Raw genomic sequence first — 14786 nt, 5'->3', positions numbered from 1 at the left:
TAGTACAGACGTTACTTCAAAAAGATGATTACGTCCTACGCGTCATGCATCTAGTCATGGATGTTAACCAATGACTTAAAATCACTGGTTTTCCTGGCTGGCTCAGGCAACCCATTCCATGCTCTTATAGCACTAGGGAAGAAGGAGCAGAATATAGGCCAAATGCTAAAAATGTGTTTGGAATAATAAAAACAGAAAGTATAAATATATGTCATAAGAGAGATTTTAAACAACAATTGAACAAACCTTTTTTTCTGACTTCTATTACGTGTAATTGTCTTTCCAATCATGGTGAAACATATTCTCTAGTTTATTTGGATCTACACGTGACAGACGGACAGACAACAGACAGACAACACAAAACTAATAGCGTCTTTTTAGCCTTTTTTTTGGGGGGGTCAGCTAAAAATAGGAAAGTACTTACCCAGTGAATAACATCACGTGATCATAAATGCCAACGATGCCACGCCCATAACCGTTGTAAAATGCTGTGAGACTATTTAACGCCGTAATTTCATTTAGATAACCATACGTATCATTGACTCCAGTAAAACGTGAAGCAGCCAATGTCTGGGGGGAAAAACTCAACACATCATTTAAAGTGTTTCGTTATTGTATGAATTGAAAAAAAAAAATTAATTAAATCAATTTGTACGACTATTTCCGTTACTTATTTACATCTCAAATTTGAGTAATTCCGTTTCCGGGGACAGGTTCACATCTAGCTTCACCTTCACTTTCACCTATCCCTTGGTCTGCTGTACCGTTAGGGCACCACACCACAAGATCTGTCGACCTTCTTTCTCCATTCTTCTCTTTAAAAGTATTTCATTCTGATATTCTTTCTGAAAATATTGAAACCTGCCTTTTTACCTATCTGGGTGGACCACTTCGGGGGCCAATTCTGAGTTTGTGTTTTAACACAAACTGTCTTTGTAACCTTGTTTAAAATGTTTTTCGTTTGCTGTTGTAATAGAACAGTTCACAACTTTCCGCAAGTATTTAAAGCTTCTAGGCCACGTTATAGAATGTAAAGGCAGGAATAATTGTAACCACACTTTAGTTGTGGAACGGTACGTGACGTTTTGGCGCCGCCGTTTTGGAGTTGCCGTTTTGACGCGAGAGATGTTTTGGCGCAGGGGACGTTTTGGCACGAAGTATAATTTGACGATTATTTAATTAGCACGTAGCTTTCATAATTACGTTTTTTTTTTTCAATCTACCATAATATTGTATATATAGTATGAATTCTAACACAGTCCAGCAAATTGTTTTTTTTTTATAAATATAAATGTTTTGCTTATTTCATGAATATAGGCCAATATAGTCAGATTCCTGAATGGTAATAACATGCTATCCTCTCCCCTTTTTTATGTGAGTTCTGAGTTTTGTTTGCTAACAGAGAATGTTATATTTGGTATTGAATTATAGGAGAATGCATGTTCTTATTACACAGCACAAATTAATTCTTATAAATCCGAAAATGCATTTAGTTTAATGGGTTCAAATTAACGTTGGCATTGTCAATTAGGAGAGAAAGAGTTAAAGCACTTCTGTTTTGTTTTTTAAGTTTCGGATGTTCCTTCAGAGTTGAAGATAATTACTTCCTAGTCCAAACCTCCCGCAGGACGACGGGGGATGGGAGCGGGCAGGGTTTGAACCCGGGACCATCGATGAATCTGAACGACAGTCCAGCGCGCAAACCGCACGACCAGGCAGCCGTCTGCTTTGCATAGAATAAAGCTTAGCACTATGAATTAGATTATGAATTACCTGAAGAACGTATATTTTACTCAGTAGAATATGAATCGTGTATTCTGGGTGTTGGATGGCTTGATACAGCATGTCAGCCTGGAAATGAAAACATGTACAAATCTGTCAATAATAAGGCTGAACGATAAGTAACATTTAAAGAGAAAGCTTGGAACAAAGCCTACACTTTGATCAAAGCCAATCTCATTTGGGAAAATGTAACCCACCCACCCCCACTCCTCATTCACACAAAATAACAACCTAATTGTGTTGGGGGGGGGGACGACAAGTGACATGCGCTGGAATATGGATTAAAGTGAAGAGGATTCGCGCAACACGTCGACCTCACTCTCTCGCCCTAAAGCCCGTCCTTTTCCGGAAGCAAGATTTGGTCAAGACGTCCGGGGACAAGTTTGGGTGCAGTGGATGACCAGAGACTTTCTGTGTGTCTTGTCCTGCTCTTGAGTACTCCACAGCACTGTGCTGGTACTTGCCATTCTGTCCGATTAGTCTAGTTTTGTGACGTTACGCACAGGCCGCCAAGTCCAGACTTCACATGCTAGGTTTGACAGAACCTCAGTGTACTGAGTGCCATGGACACGTCAGATACCCTCTACCTGGTTTAGCCGGCCAGTCAAAGCCGTTTCCAGGGTGTGGCAGCTGCGCATGCTACAGCTTCTGGGAGCCACAGGTGAGAGTTGGGTACCGAGTGGGGACTAAGAGTGAGCCAAGCTACCCTCAAAAAGAGGGTACGACTGCCTGTCCACTAGAGGTGCTACCCTTCCTAGATACCCCATACACCCCAACCTAATTTAGGAAACTACTAAATAAAGGTGTCATGAGTACGTTTATAGCTTCTGCATTCTGTATAGTGAGTGTATGGAAATGGGTAGGCTGCGGACGTCTCTGCGCTAGGCAGACACAACTAAAGCTGGAATAAACATCTGTTAAAATTTCTACGGGGATTCAAACACGATCCTACTCACGTAGCCAAAAACACACCTCTCATTTATGCATATAAATATATATATATATGGGGTGCGTCAAAAAAATTTATACACACTTTGAACTGTCAAAGAGAATTTCTTTCCCGTTCTACAATGCTAAATTTCTGGACATGAAAAGCTTAATTTCTAATGGGAAAAATAAATGTGATTAATGCGGGTAATGTTCAAACTGGTTCAAAGTGTGTGTTTGTATATATATATATATATATATATATATATATATATATATATATATATATATATATATATATATATTAACATTGATATTCAAACCGACTTTAAAGAAAAGAAAAATTTCTCTCGTAATTAACTACTCACAAAATCAAACGAATGTAATGGATACGTTTATAATTAAATAAAAAAGTTTTTTTTTTCTAAAAGGTCAATGCCACACTTTTTTTTCCAAACTATTTTACCTTTTCAGTACTCCCGTAGACAAAAGTGTTGTTATAGATTTTATTGTTATTCAATAAAGTGTCTAGCTACTAAAACAACAACAACAAACAAACAAATGTACTAATAGATTCTTTCACAACTTGCTCTCACACGGGATGACTTATAAACTATGAAAATAAGTCTGTACTTAGCACACACTTCATTTGAATTTTTAGCGGCCTCCCCCCCAGAGGGGAAAAGACGCTATTAGCATAGTGTGAAATGTCTGTCCGTCCGTCTGTCCGCCCGTCCCATTTAGATAGGTACCCCGTCAAAATAGCGCCGACAAAATAGCGCCGACAAATTAGCGCCGACAAAATAGCGCGAACAAAATAGCGCCGACAAAATAGCGCGAACAAAATAGCGCCGACAAAATAGCGCCGACAAAATAGCTCAGACAAAGGAATAGAGACAATATTTTTTTTTATCTTCATGTTTTCATTATTTTTCAGTCCTTTTGCAATAAACACTTTAAATATCTTAAAACATAAATATGCAAAGAGCAAGCAAAAATTATAATCAGCTAAAATGAATGATTTTAAAATATATCATTTCTTTACATTCCAAAAGTGTAATTTGAAAACAAAGAAAAGATACTTGTCAGAATTATATATATACACTTTCACAAAAGTTAAATTGTAGGAAATGTCACGTAGAAATTCCATCACTGACTTGTTTCCGTACATTGAAAACAGAGCTTCAAGTCGTCTGTTAAGTTGGAGGTACTTTCTTTCTTGTACAATAGTTCGCCGGATGGAGGACTAGCGCATCCCGAAAGTCATCCTCTATGGTCAACTCGCGACTGGCACAAGAAAAACTTTTCGCCCCCACCTCCGTTACATAGATGTGACCTCAAATCAGTGAACATCAATACTGACAATTGGGAAGACATAGCTCTAGACCGCAACAGGTGGAGAGAGACAGTGACCAAGAAAGCTAAGGACAGTGAAAGTACATGGGTCTCAGCTCAGGAAGAAAAACGCACAATCCGAAAAACGGCCAGCTCCTCTACCACCGAAGCAAAAGCCATCTTAACCTGCGCTATCTATGGACGGGAGTGTCTCTCCAAAATAGGGCTCCACAGCGACGTGAGGAAGTGTGCTCTGAGATGAACCATAGTCGTTCTACGACTGAAGGATGGCAATAGAAGTACTGCCTACTAAACACTACAAGTCCTTGTCTGTCTTCTTCTAGACTCGTACAGCTACATTTTCAAGGACTCAAAGGTACATCACAGTCCTTACGCCTTTCTGTCCTGGACTCAACTGTCTATTGTTACACACTGTGCCTCTTCCTGGAAGGCTTTCTGTCACATGACCACAACATGGGTCATATTTGCGTGAACTACCAGTACTGTCCCTTGTTCAACAGCCGTTGACCTGTATGATTGGCCTGAGTCGTGTGTATCAGTAGGCCGCAAATACATAAAACCTTTCCGTCCGAAAGTGGAGTTAATACAATAGTATCAAACACTGGAGGCTCTTTAGTAGGGGAGATAACTGTTTGCCATATTTATTGCACATTTATGCAAATGTTTTTTAGATTTTTTGTCAATTTTTTTTTAACATTTGTATTGCTACGTTATGTAAGTTCTGTCCTACTAACTACTACATTTACCAAAAAATAATGTTTACTTTTTTTAAGAGAAAAAAATCTATTTAGTATGCATATAAGTTGGACATAATTTAAAACAACAATTAATAAGTAGTTTTTCATACCATCGCGTGAAATACACAAACTACACATATAGACTACAAAACTAAACAATTATTTTTTTTTGAGGATTTCAATACGAGAATGACCCATTACAAAACAATTAGATCATTTAGATATTCATTATAAGACATCAGTTATGACATGTTCTCATTTAACATCACATTCACTTTCACTATCCCTTAGTCTGCTGGACCTTTGGGGCACCACACAGGAACTGTCAACCTTCTTTCTCCATTCTTCTCTGTCATTTGTCTTTGATAGAATTTAATTCTGGTGTTCTTTCTGAAAATATTGATACCTGCCTTTTTACCTGCCTTGGTGGACCACTTCGGGGGGCCGATTGTGAGTTTGTGTTTTCACACAAACTGTCTTTGTAACCTTGTTTCATTATGATTCCATACACGTAGAACTGGCGCATCTTTAATTACATAATGTTGATACAACGTTCACACTATGACCTATATACAGGGCCGGTCTTAGGCCTCTGCAACCTATGTGGTGGGCCTCGCGCTTTCATAGGCCCCGCGCTAATTTTATGTGTAATTATTAATTGCAAAATATATACGAAAAATTCCTGGAAATAACCTGCACTTATTAAAATTTCCTGAAAACTCAAAAAAATCTCATAAAAAATAGACAAAATTATCATTTGTATGTGTCATTCATTATGGGAAACGTCATTCCTACGCGCGATAAAAAAAAGACATTATCTTGTATAATACAGACGTTACTTCAAAAAAGAAGATGATTACGTCCTACGCGTCATGCATTTAGTCATGCATATTAACCAATGACTTAAATTCTGCCAAGTCACTGGTTTTCCTGGCTAGCTCAGGCAACCCATTCCATGCTCTAATAGCACTTATCAGCTTTCATTCAATAAAATGTAATAATCGGACGAATTTTCACCTTAATCGGAAGTTCCAATACTTTATTTACTTTTATAGTCACTGGCATATAAATATGCCACAGGTTGCAAGATTGGTAAAGTAAAATTAACTTGATCGCAATTTTGTACTTAGAAAAGAATGACTAAAATGCAAAGCCGAATTTATTTTCTAATACAAAAACTTAATTTTCACTTATTATCCATATTCCTACTCAGTCTAGGCCCCCGCGCAATTAGTTTCGCATAGGGCCCTGCAATCGCTAGGACCGGCCCTGCCTATATACATCGAATTAGTTTATACATTCACTCACGCTTTAGCCTCCTTCAGTGGCGAAACAACTATTTATTGCATCCATGGAAATCAAATGAGATGAATACCTTGACATGAGCAGTAAATTATTCAACAACAAAATTTGACAAATTCGAGTTTCGATAACCTGAGAACTAAACCTATGAAGAACTCACCCCGCTAAAGATATAAGCATAGTTCTCTAGAATATTCTGCATCGCGGTGAGGTGATCGTTGTTCGCTTGTGCTAAGAACCTGGAGTACATTTTAAAGTCGGCCAAGGCCACCACATCCACGTAGTAGTCCCGGCCTGCTCGGCGGCGCGGTCTGCTCTGTGGGACTGACCGCGATATTGACCGGTTGGAGTTCTGACCTGCGCTGTTGAGTTTCTTGTCTCTGCTGTTGACGACTTTCATTCTCACTAACTTTTTGACTTCTGAAGCTGAAACGGACATGACATTTATTAAATTATGTACATTACTCTTTTTAATTAAGGTTGTCATTGCCGAAGGTGGAATTTTAGTCTAAGATATTTCTAGATTCTAAAGATGGTCCCTGGTTCGAATGCTGGTGAAGACTGGGATTTTGAATTTAGTAATCTTAAGGGAGCCTCTAAGTCTCATGTATTGGTCTAGTCATCTGAAGGCTCCAACATAACAATGATTACGAAGAAGAAGAAGAAGAAGAAGACGAAGTTCCTGTGACATTTAAAATTACATTTTCTGACATAAGATCCGAAAATCTTATTATCAATAATAGATTTTGAGTTTGTTTTTAAATAAACAAAAAATAATTCCAATGATGGATGGCTGCCTGGTCGTGCGGTTTGCATGCTGGACTGTCATTTGTTGTTATCGATGGTCCCGGGTTCAAACCCTGCCCTCTACCATCCCCTGTCGTCCTGCGGGAGACTTGGACTAGGAAGTAAACTATCTTCAACTCTGAAGGAACATCCAAAACATGTAAAACATTTTACAAACAAAACATTAATAGCTTTTTAGCTTTTTTTTTTAATATAGCGCTACTTTCATGTATATGGCATTCTCAGAGGGTTCTGGTCCAATCTCATTTGTAGATCAGGTAGAGGAAGGAGTGGGTATCTGGGAGATTGTTTTCCGTGCTGCCTATCGGCGTTCAGTAAACATAACTCTTTTCGAGTCAGATGTCGAACCTCAAGCCCCCTTCATATGTAGCCAAGCGTACTTACCCTCTCTACCACGCTTCCCATGACATAATTATAGTAGTTAATCTGACTTTTTACAATAACGACTTTTGCCAAAATGTCGAAAAAATATCATGAGAATGACAAGTCTCATTATCAGTCACAGGCTGTAATGTTCGTTTTTAAGTAATAAGATAAGTGGGCCGCCTCTGAGTTTGTTTGCTAACAATAACTCTCTTTGATTTATCTTAGTTTTTAGCTGTAAATGTAAACTAAGATTTTAATATAAAAAAAAATATTTTAAAACATGTGGCGTCATGTGACTTACGAGCTATTCGTGCATGCGACTTATCGAACATTTCAGACCTTGTGGTGTTCACTAATTCTAAAGCATAAACGAATTGGTCGAGTATTGTCGTGGTAGAAAGTGGAATTGCAGTCCTTCTAGAATCTGAAAACGTTTGGAAAGTCGGTTTTCTCCAAGGCCTATTTCGACTCTTTCTGTCAGAGTCAAAGAGATATTTGGAGGTGTTCATGAGAAACTCACCTTTCTGAAACAAGAATAGTTAGCATAATTTGCATTTTTTTTTTAAATATTTATTTATATTTGTCTTTATTGGCAGCGCCATGGCTGAGTAGTAGAGCGCTTGGCTTCCAAATTGAGGGTTCCGGGTTTGAATCCTTGGAGGTGTTCATGAGAAACTCACCTTTCTGAAACAATAATAGCCGGCATGCCTTTATGGCTAAACAAACATCAGTTACACATTTATATTTATTCTAAACTATATTGAAATAACTCTTTAACAGCGTTTCAGGCATGTTATAGCAAGCGTAGTACTCTCTGATTCAATCATCGTGTGGACTTGTTGGTACCAGTGAGAAAGCCTTCAGGACAGAAGACTCAAAAGTAAAGTAGCAATTATTCATAAAACCATGAACCATAATCTTCAAATACAAAAACCATATTTAATAAAATACTCTGAAAGCCACAAATATACGGCCAATCATACCGTTCCATATGCTGGGACAAATTTGTACAAATACTCCTTCTTCCCTAGTGCTATTAAAGCATAGAATGGGTTGCCTGAGCTAGCCAGGAAAACCAGTGACTTGGCAGAATTTAAGTCATTGGTTAATATGCATGACTAATGCATGAAGCGTAGGACGTAATCATCTTCTTTTTTGAAGTAACGTCTGTATTACACAAGATAAGATAAGATAGGTTCGCATTTAACTTTTTCAAATTCACTTTTACCTATCCTTTGGTCTGCTGGACCGCTGGGGCACCACACAAGATCTGTCAACCTTCTTTCTACACTCTTCTCTTTCATGTGTCTTTGATAGAATTAAATTATGATGTTCTTTCTGAAAATATTGAAACCTGCCTTTTTTACCTGCCTGGGTGGACCACTTCGGGGGCCGATTTTGAGTTTGTGTTTCCACACAAACTGTCTTTGTAACCTTGTTTTTAATTTTAAGAATGACAGTTGCTTACGGTAAACATTTTCTTTTTTTTTTTTGGGGGGGGGGGGGAGGGGGTTGTTATGGAGTCGTCACAGCGCGCACAAGACAAAAGTCAAGAGACTGTTCAAGATGATGATGATTTATTTCCCAGAATTCCCGTGCAGTTTCAAACAAATTAGGTTTTCCTGAAAAGCTAAATCTGGACAACTTACCATTTTCAATTTGGATTTCTTGTAGGCCAATTTCTCAGGGGACCTTTGAATTCGAAACACTGCATTATTTGTATAATCCTGGTAGAAGCCAATGTCCTTCAAAGCAAAGAGAGTTTATTAAACATTCAAATAGATATTAAACATGGACTTGCAAAGTCTACAAGCGGTAGGGCTTAGAAATTTGATTATTAAGCGCTCAGTTCTGCTTATAATGTTATAATTAATTATTAATTATAATAGACCTTGTGGTCTATAGGGCAGATGATGTAAAGGTCATCTGTTGCTGTGGCCTATGGTTAACAAGGGTGTCATGTGGCCAGCACAACGACCAACCGCCTTTACTTTTTCCTAACTAATGTCAGGTACCCATTAGAGGTGGGTGGACTCAGAGGCGCCCGAAGATCCCGAAATTAAAAATCCCGGTCTTCACCAGGATTCGAACCCCGGTCCCCGGTTCGGAAGCCAAGCGCTTTACCGCTCAGCCACCGCGCCGTATAATATGGTTCATAAAATAACATATCAAAACTTCTGTATTCTTTACATCGACGGCAACAAAAAAAAAAGTTATGAACATTCCCCATACAGTGTTTATTTAGAGAAAAGAATCTAGTGCTATAAAAAAAAATCAATCCCTACTCTAAGTATCACTTCTAGCTCTCTTTCTTTGTTGTAATACGCCAATAGTGCTAGAAGCCTTTCTATCAAGCCTATACAATCAAATTCTTTTATACCATTGGGGTTGAGTGACGCAATTCTTGCTCATTCTCGCTAAAGCTGTGTACCTGTCAGGGGGGAGGTTGGACAGTTGCTTCCTGGACCAGGAACAAGACCTCACTAAGTTAACGCACTCTCTCGCACATTCAACCAAGATTAAATCATTCAGTTCACAACACGTGCAACACTTTGCATTCATAACAAGGGGACATAACAATCATACCAAAACATTAAACTAACGTTCATTCTCGCCTTACCTCCCCCTGACAGTTACGTCATGTGTAAAAAATATGTATGCAAGTCATGGTAAACTATTTCTTTGATCATAAGACATAAGATAAATTTAAAGATGTTTTCACTCAATCAAAACCATTGTTGTTGATCCTAAATGTGTGACCGATTAGATATTGATTTTGTTCACAGTTTTTTTTTTACATATATAAAATAATAATAATAATAATAATGGTAATAACTATAATAATAATGATAATAATAAAGAAAAAGAAGAAAATAATTTTATTTATAATGCGCTTTTAAAAGATATAATGTATGCTCGAGGGGCTATAATAAAAATAACAGGCATACGCACGAGAGCTAAAATAACACTAATCTAATAAAAAGTTTTGAATAGATAGGTCTTGAGGTTTTTCTTGAATGTAGTGAAGCGTGTTGTCTGAGATCAATAGGGAGTGAGTTCCAAACCTTTGGTCCATGCACTGAAAAAAACCCGCAGGCCAAAGCGTGAGAAACGTCGTGAAGTAGAGCAGAGCCCTCTGAGGGACATGAAAAGTGATCCGTTCACTAAAGTGCAAGAATATTTCTTTGTTGGCCACCTTGTGTCCGAGACTTCCATTCCCAGGAAGCCAATGCAGTGTGCGCAAGAGAGCTGTCGCAGAATCACGTCTTGTTATTCGCAGACCACTCTTGCAACCCATTGATATAGTCATCTGGTACACCTGCGGTACAGGGGCGGACTGGCTATGTGGGCAAACGGGCAAATGCCCGGTGGGCCGCTACCAAATGGGCCGGTCTGGTCGCAACCTAAGAAAAATTATATATATATATTGCAGAGGGGGGGGGGGTTAAAAAAAAAAAACCTCCACCGAAAAAATCCTGGCTACGCCCATGATATGACATGCCATTTGTGGGCCGGTTTATATGGTAATGCCCGGGCCTATTTTGATACCCAGTCCGTCTCTGCTGTGGTATACATCTGGTATCCGTCGCTCCGCTCCACAGTGGGGTCCATACGGGCGGCGATTGTCCTTCCACAGAATGCAATGGCACATTATAGAAATTAGAAGTTTGTACCCTCGTAAACTTGGCTTCAGGCCGCGCATGCGCTGTGGGAACCCATCGGCTCAAAGGGCCGTGAACCATGAACAAACAGATGTGCTTAAAAAGTTAACTGAACAGTTTGTTGACGGGGGCCCCCAGACACAAAGGTCAGTGAAGAGCCTTCATCCTTAGTCACGGGATAAAGCCCTTTCCACGGTCAAAGGTTCATGAAAGGGATTAATCCGAAGCCTTTTCGGACACTTCAAAGAGATATACAGTAGTCAAAGCGGGAGACTATAAATCAGCGGTTCTCAACCTTTTAAGCTCGGCGACCCCTTTTTACAATATATCACTCTGCCGCTACTCCCCCCCCCCAACAGCAATAGAAGAATAGACAATAACCATCCTTATTTTTGATGGTCTTAGGCGACCCCTGGCAAATCGTCAATCGACCCCCTAGGGGGTCGCGACCCACAGGTTGAGAACCCCTGTTATAAATGCTACAGCTAGCTTTTTGTTGAATTGGTTGTCAAATAAGGTGGAATTCGACTTATTCTGTGGAGGTGCAGATAGAGACATTTACCGAGCTGACTTATGTGTGGGTGGAAAGAAAGAGTTGAGTTAAAGAAAACTCCAAGATTGCAAACTGCGTGAACAAAAGGAACCTGTCAGTTCGTAATGGATAGGGATTCTGGACTCTCTACTTTTGTCAAATCTTTAAGGAAATTGTTTGTGCCGTTTTCAAAACCCGCAAAATTTTAAATTTGTACAAAGCTAATATCAACTCAATCTGTCTGTCTGTCTGTCTGTCTGGTAAAAGGTTCAAACATTTTTTTCTCTCAGTTCCCATTCTCGGATCAAGTTGAAACTTTCCACAATTATTCATTGAACCTGGCAATAAAATAATAGTGACGAGTTATTTTGTTTGATATCGTAAAAAAGGAAATAAATCTTACTTAATGAGAAATGTGAATGCAAATATGGATTTAATTCCCTTATTTCGTTTTGACACGTTTTTTTTTTCTCACATTTCCCATTCTCGGATCAAGTTGAAATTTAGCACAATTATTCATAGTCGATGTCAATAAACGAATCAATCAAACAATTAACCAATTAGCTAATAATATATTTATTAATTAATTTTGTTTCTTATAGTAGAAAGGGAGCAAAACCTTGCCATTTTCAGATAAATGGCAGTAATTGGTGGTTCTTTCCCTTAGGTAACCTTAGTTTTAAAAAGAATTATTTTTTTTCTTATGCTTGTTTAAATGCTCTCACGTTGAGAGTGTTTAAAATTAGACAAAATTTAATGGAATTGTAGTGACGGCAAGAATTCCTGTATGAATGTTTTACTAAGTGTCCATCATAGTGGACAAACTGATTTTAAAAGACAGTGTTTACCTTTCTGGGTCTGGTCTTTACTTTATGTTTTTGAAAAAATCCTTCACGGTCGGTGTCGAGAGTATAGACCGGAATGTCAAGGTTGAAATATCGCGATCGCCTGAGATTAAGTTTGGTTAGAGATTTTGTTTCTGTGTTAAAAGTCACATTGACCTGGTCAGGCATTTGATCGCCAGTGACGTCGCTTGACTCATACTGAAGCATAACTGTAAATGAAATGAGCACCTCTAATTATTTGATAACACGCGAAATAAATGAATTTAATTGGGGTTTATACAAAATATGCAAAGGGTGTAACATTTAGCAATTGTTAAATTTTAAAATATATATATAAAAAAAAGCATAATAGGAGCGGCTGGTTAAGGGATGTAATCTGCTTGGCTAAACGGGGGAGCCTGGGAACAACCTGGGATGGTTGTCTGGTCGTGCGGTTTGCGCGCTGGACTGTCGTTTGGATTTATCGATGGTCCCGAGTTCAAACCCTGCCCGCTCCCATCCCCCGTCGTCCTGCGGGAGGTTTAGACTAGGAAATAAACTATCTTCAACTCTGAAGGAACATCCGAAACATGTAAAACATTTTACAAAACATTTTACAAAACAAACAAATGTAATGGGTATTTTTTTTTCCTTGCGTTTGGCTTCCAAGCATGGGGTGCTGGGTTGAAATCTGGGTTAAGAATGGAATTCTGAAGTTTGGGATTTTTAGGGTGTCCCTTAGTACATCCAAAGGCCAAAGCTTATAATAAGTGTAATTTTATTAAAGTAGATTTTTTTTTTTATTTTTTGCGATAGAAATATTTTCACTTATTGTTTTTGTTTAGCTTTTAGCGTTCTCGATGCGGTATAAGGATGGCTGCCTGGTCGTGCGGTTTGCGCGCTGGACTGTCGTTCGGATTTATCGATGGTCCAGGGTTCAAACCCTGCCCGCTCCCATCCCCCGTCGTCCTGCGGGAGGTTTGGACTAGGAAGTAATTATCTTCAACTCTGAAGGAACATCCGAAACATGTAAAACATTTTACAAACATTTTACATTTTAATCCTATCACTTGTCAGGACTAGTTGTAAAAGGGTGGGGAAAGGAGGGTATCTTTATGAATGTTTCCATGATCGCTTTGTAAATGCATAAAAAAATGTTCATCTTATACCTTAATATCTGTCAAGTACGATTTCTTTCCTTTGTTTAAGATAACAAATAAAAGAATTAATTACTGATATGGATTTACTGGCCACATTACACCCTCGTTAACCATGTGCGACAAAAACAGTTGACCTTTGAATTTCGATTGATGTAATTAATTATTGATTAACTAATTGTTTTTTTTTAAATTGATTCTTGTGATGTCAGAAATAAGAGATAATTGTGAAAAATTTAGGCTTAATCCAAGTTTGGGTGTTGGAGAAATAACGTGAACAAACATTTTACCACACCGACAGACAGACAGACAGAGTTGTTATAAGCTTTGTAAAAAGTGCTCAACGAAATTAAACATAGTCGTCTTATAATGGAGAGGGCCAACAGAACAAAACATATCAGTATCTAATAAGTTATTAGACTAAGGACATTAATAGATCAGAACTGACCGTCAGTACTTGAGATTTGACCGATGAAGACTAAGAAAACTACCACATTAACAGACATTCTCCCAATGTGTTTTCTATTACAATCTGTTGGCATAGACATACACAAATATATGTAATATTTTTCATCGAATGCATTTAAATAGTTTTCTGATCAGATTTCTGAATACATTAAACATTATTATAAGTAAAAATCTTCTTGACCCATTTCTTAAGATAAAAACTTTTGGGTTCCATCAGATTTAACTCTTTCTCTCCGTAAATTTTTTACCACATTCTGGTGGAATCAACGTTGATATCGTCAGTTTGGAGAGAAAGAGTTAACAGGATTATTCGTACCGAATGTGAATTTGCAAGAAACTTTAGAATTTAAACATTCCGTGACTTCGAGTCACATTTCAATGTTGACCTCTCTCATGGAAATGTTCCCCCTTTCAGACCTTGCGGTCAATAGGTCAAATAATGCAAAGGTCATCTGTTTTTTTTTTTGTGGCCCACGGTTATCGAGGGTGTCATGTGGCAAACACAAGACAACCGACATTACTTTTCCCCAACTAATTTCAGGGTGGACTCAGAGGTGCCCTAGGGATCTCGAAATTTAAAATCCCAGACTTCAACAAAACCCCCCCGGTTTAGAATTCGTGTGCTTTACCCATCAGCCATTGCGCCTCCGATAATTGACATTCTTTATTATCATTATTATTTCGGCATGTTTATTAGTAAAATAACCAAAGTATTATCTTATACATTACAGACGTTACTTCAGAAAGATAAGATAATTACGTGAATGAAACGTTCGTATAGCATAAGATAGTTATCTAGATCCATTAGGGCCTACATCTCGTAGACATCTGGAAATAAGAATCAAATTCATGGGATTACTCTATGT

At 38.3% G+C, this 14786-nt stretch overlaps 1 protein-coding gene across 1 annotated transcript in view; it reads right to left on the bottom strand.

Annotated features, from left to right (window-relative positions):
- Nucleotides 1–13981, bottom strand: part of LOC106067575 (uncharacterized) — a 55478-nt gene extending 41497 nt beyond the window's left edge. The window contains exons 1-7 of the mRNA XM_056009219.1: nt 13901–13981; nt 12320–12525; nt 8927–9022; nt 7579–7801; nt 6265–6530; nt 1774–1851; nt 425–570 (exon numbers count right to left, since the gene is read on the bottom strand). Coding sequence (XP_055865194.1) covers nt 425–570; nt 1774–1851; nt 6265–6530; nt 7579–7801; nt 8927–9022; nt 12320–12525; nt 13901–13958 — 1073 coding nt within the window. The 5' untranslated portion in view covers nt 13959–13981. The remainder of the gene's footprint in view (nt 1–424; nt 571–1773; nt 1852–6264; nt 6531–7578; nt 7802–8926; nt 9023–12319; nt 12526–13900) is intronic.
- Nucleotides 13982–14786: the final 805 nt, after the last annotated feature.

Source organism: Biomphalaria glabrata, chromosome 13, assembly GCF_947242115.1.
Source record: "Biomphalaria glabrata chromosome 13, xgBioGlab47.1, whole genome shotgun sequence".
Lineage (NCBI taxonomy): Eukaryota > Metazoa > Mollusca > Gastropoda > Planorbidae > Biomphalaria > Biomphalaria glabrata.
This window is presented reverse-complemented; position numbering and strand designations above follow the sequence as displayed.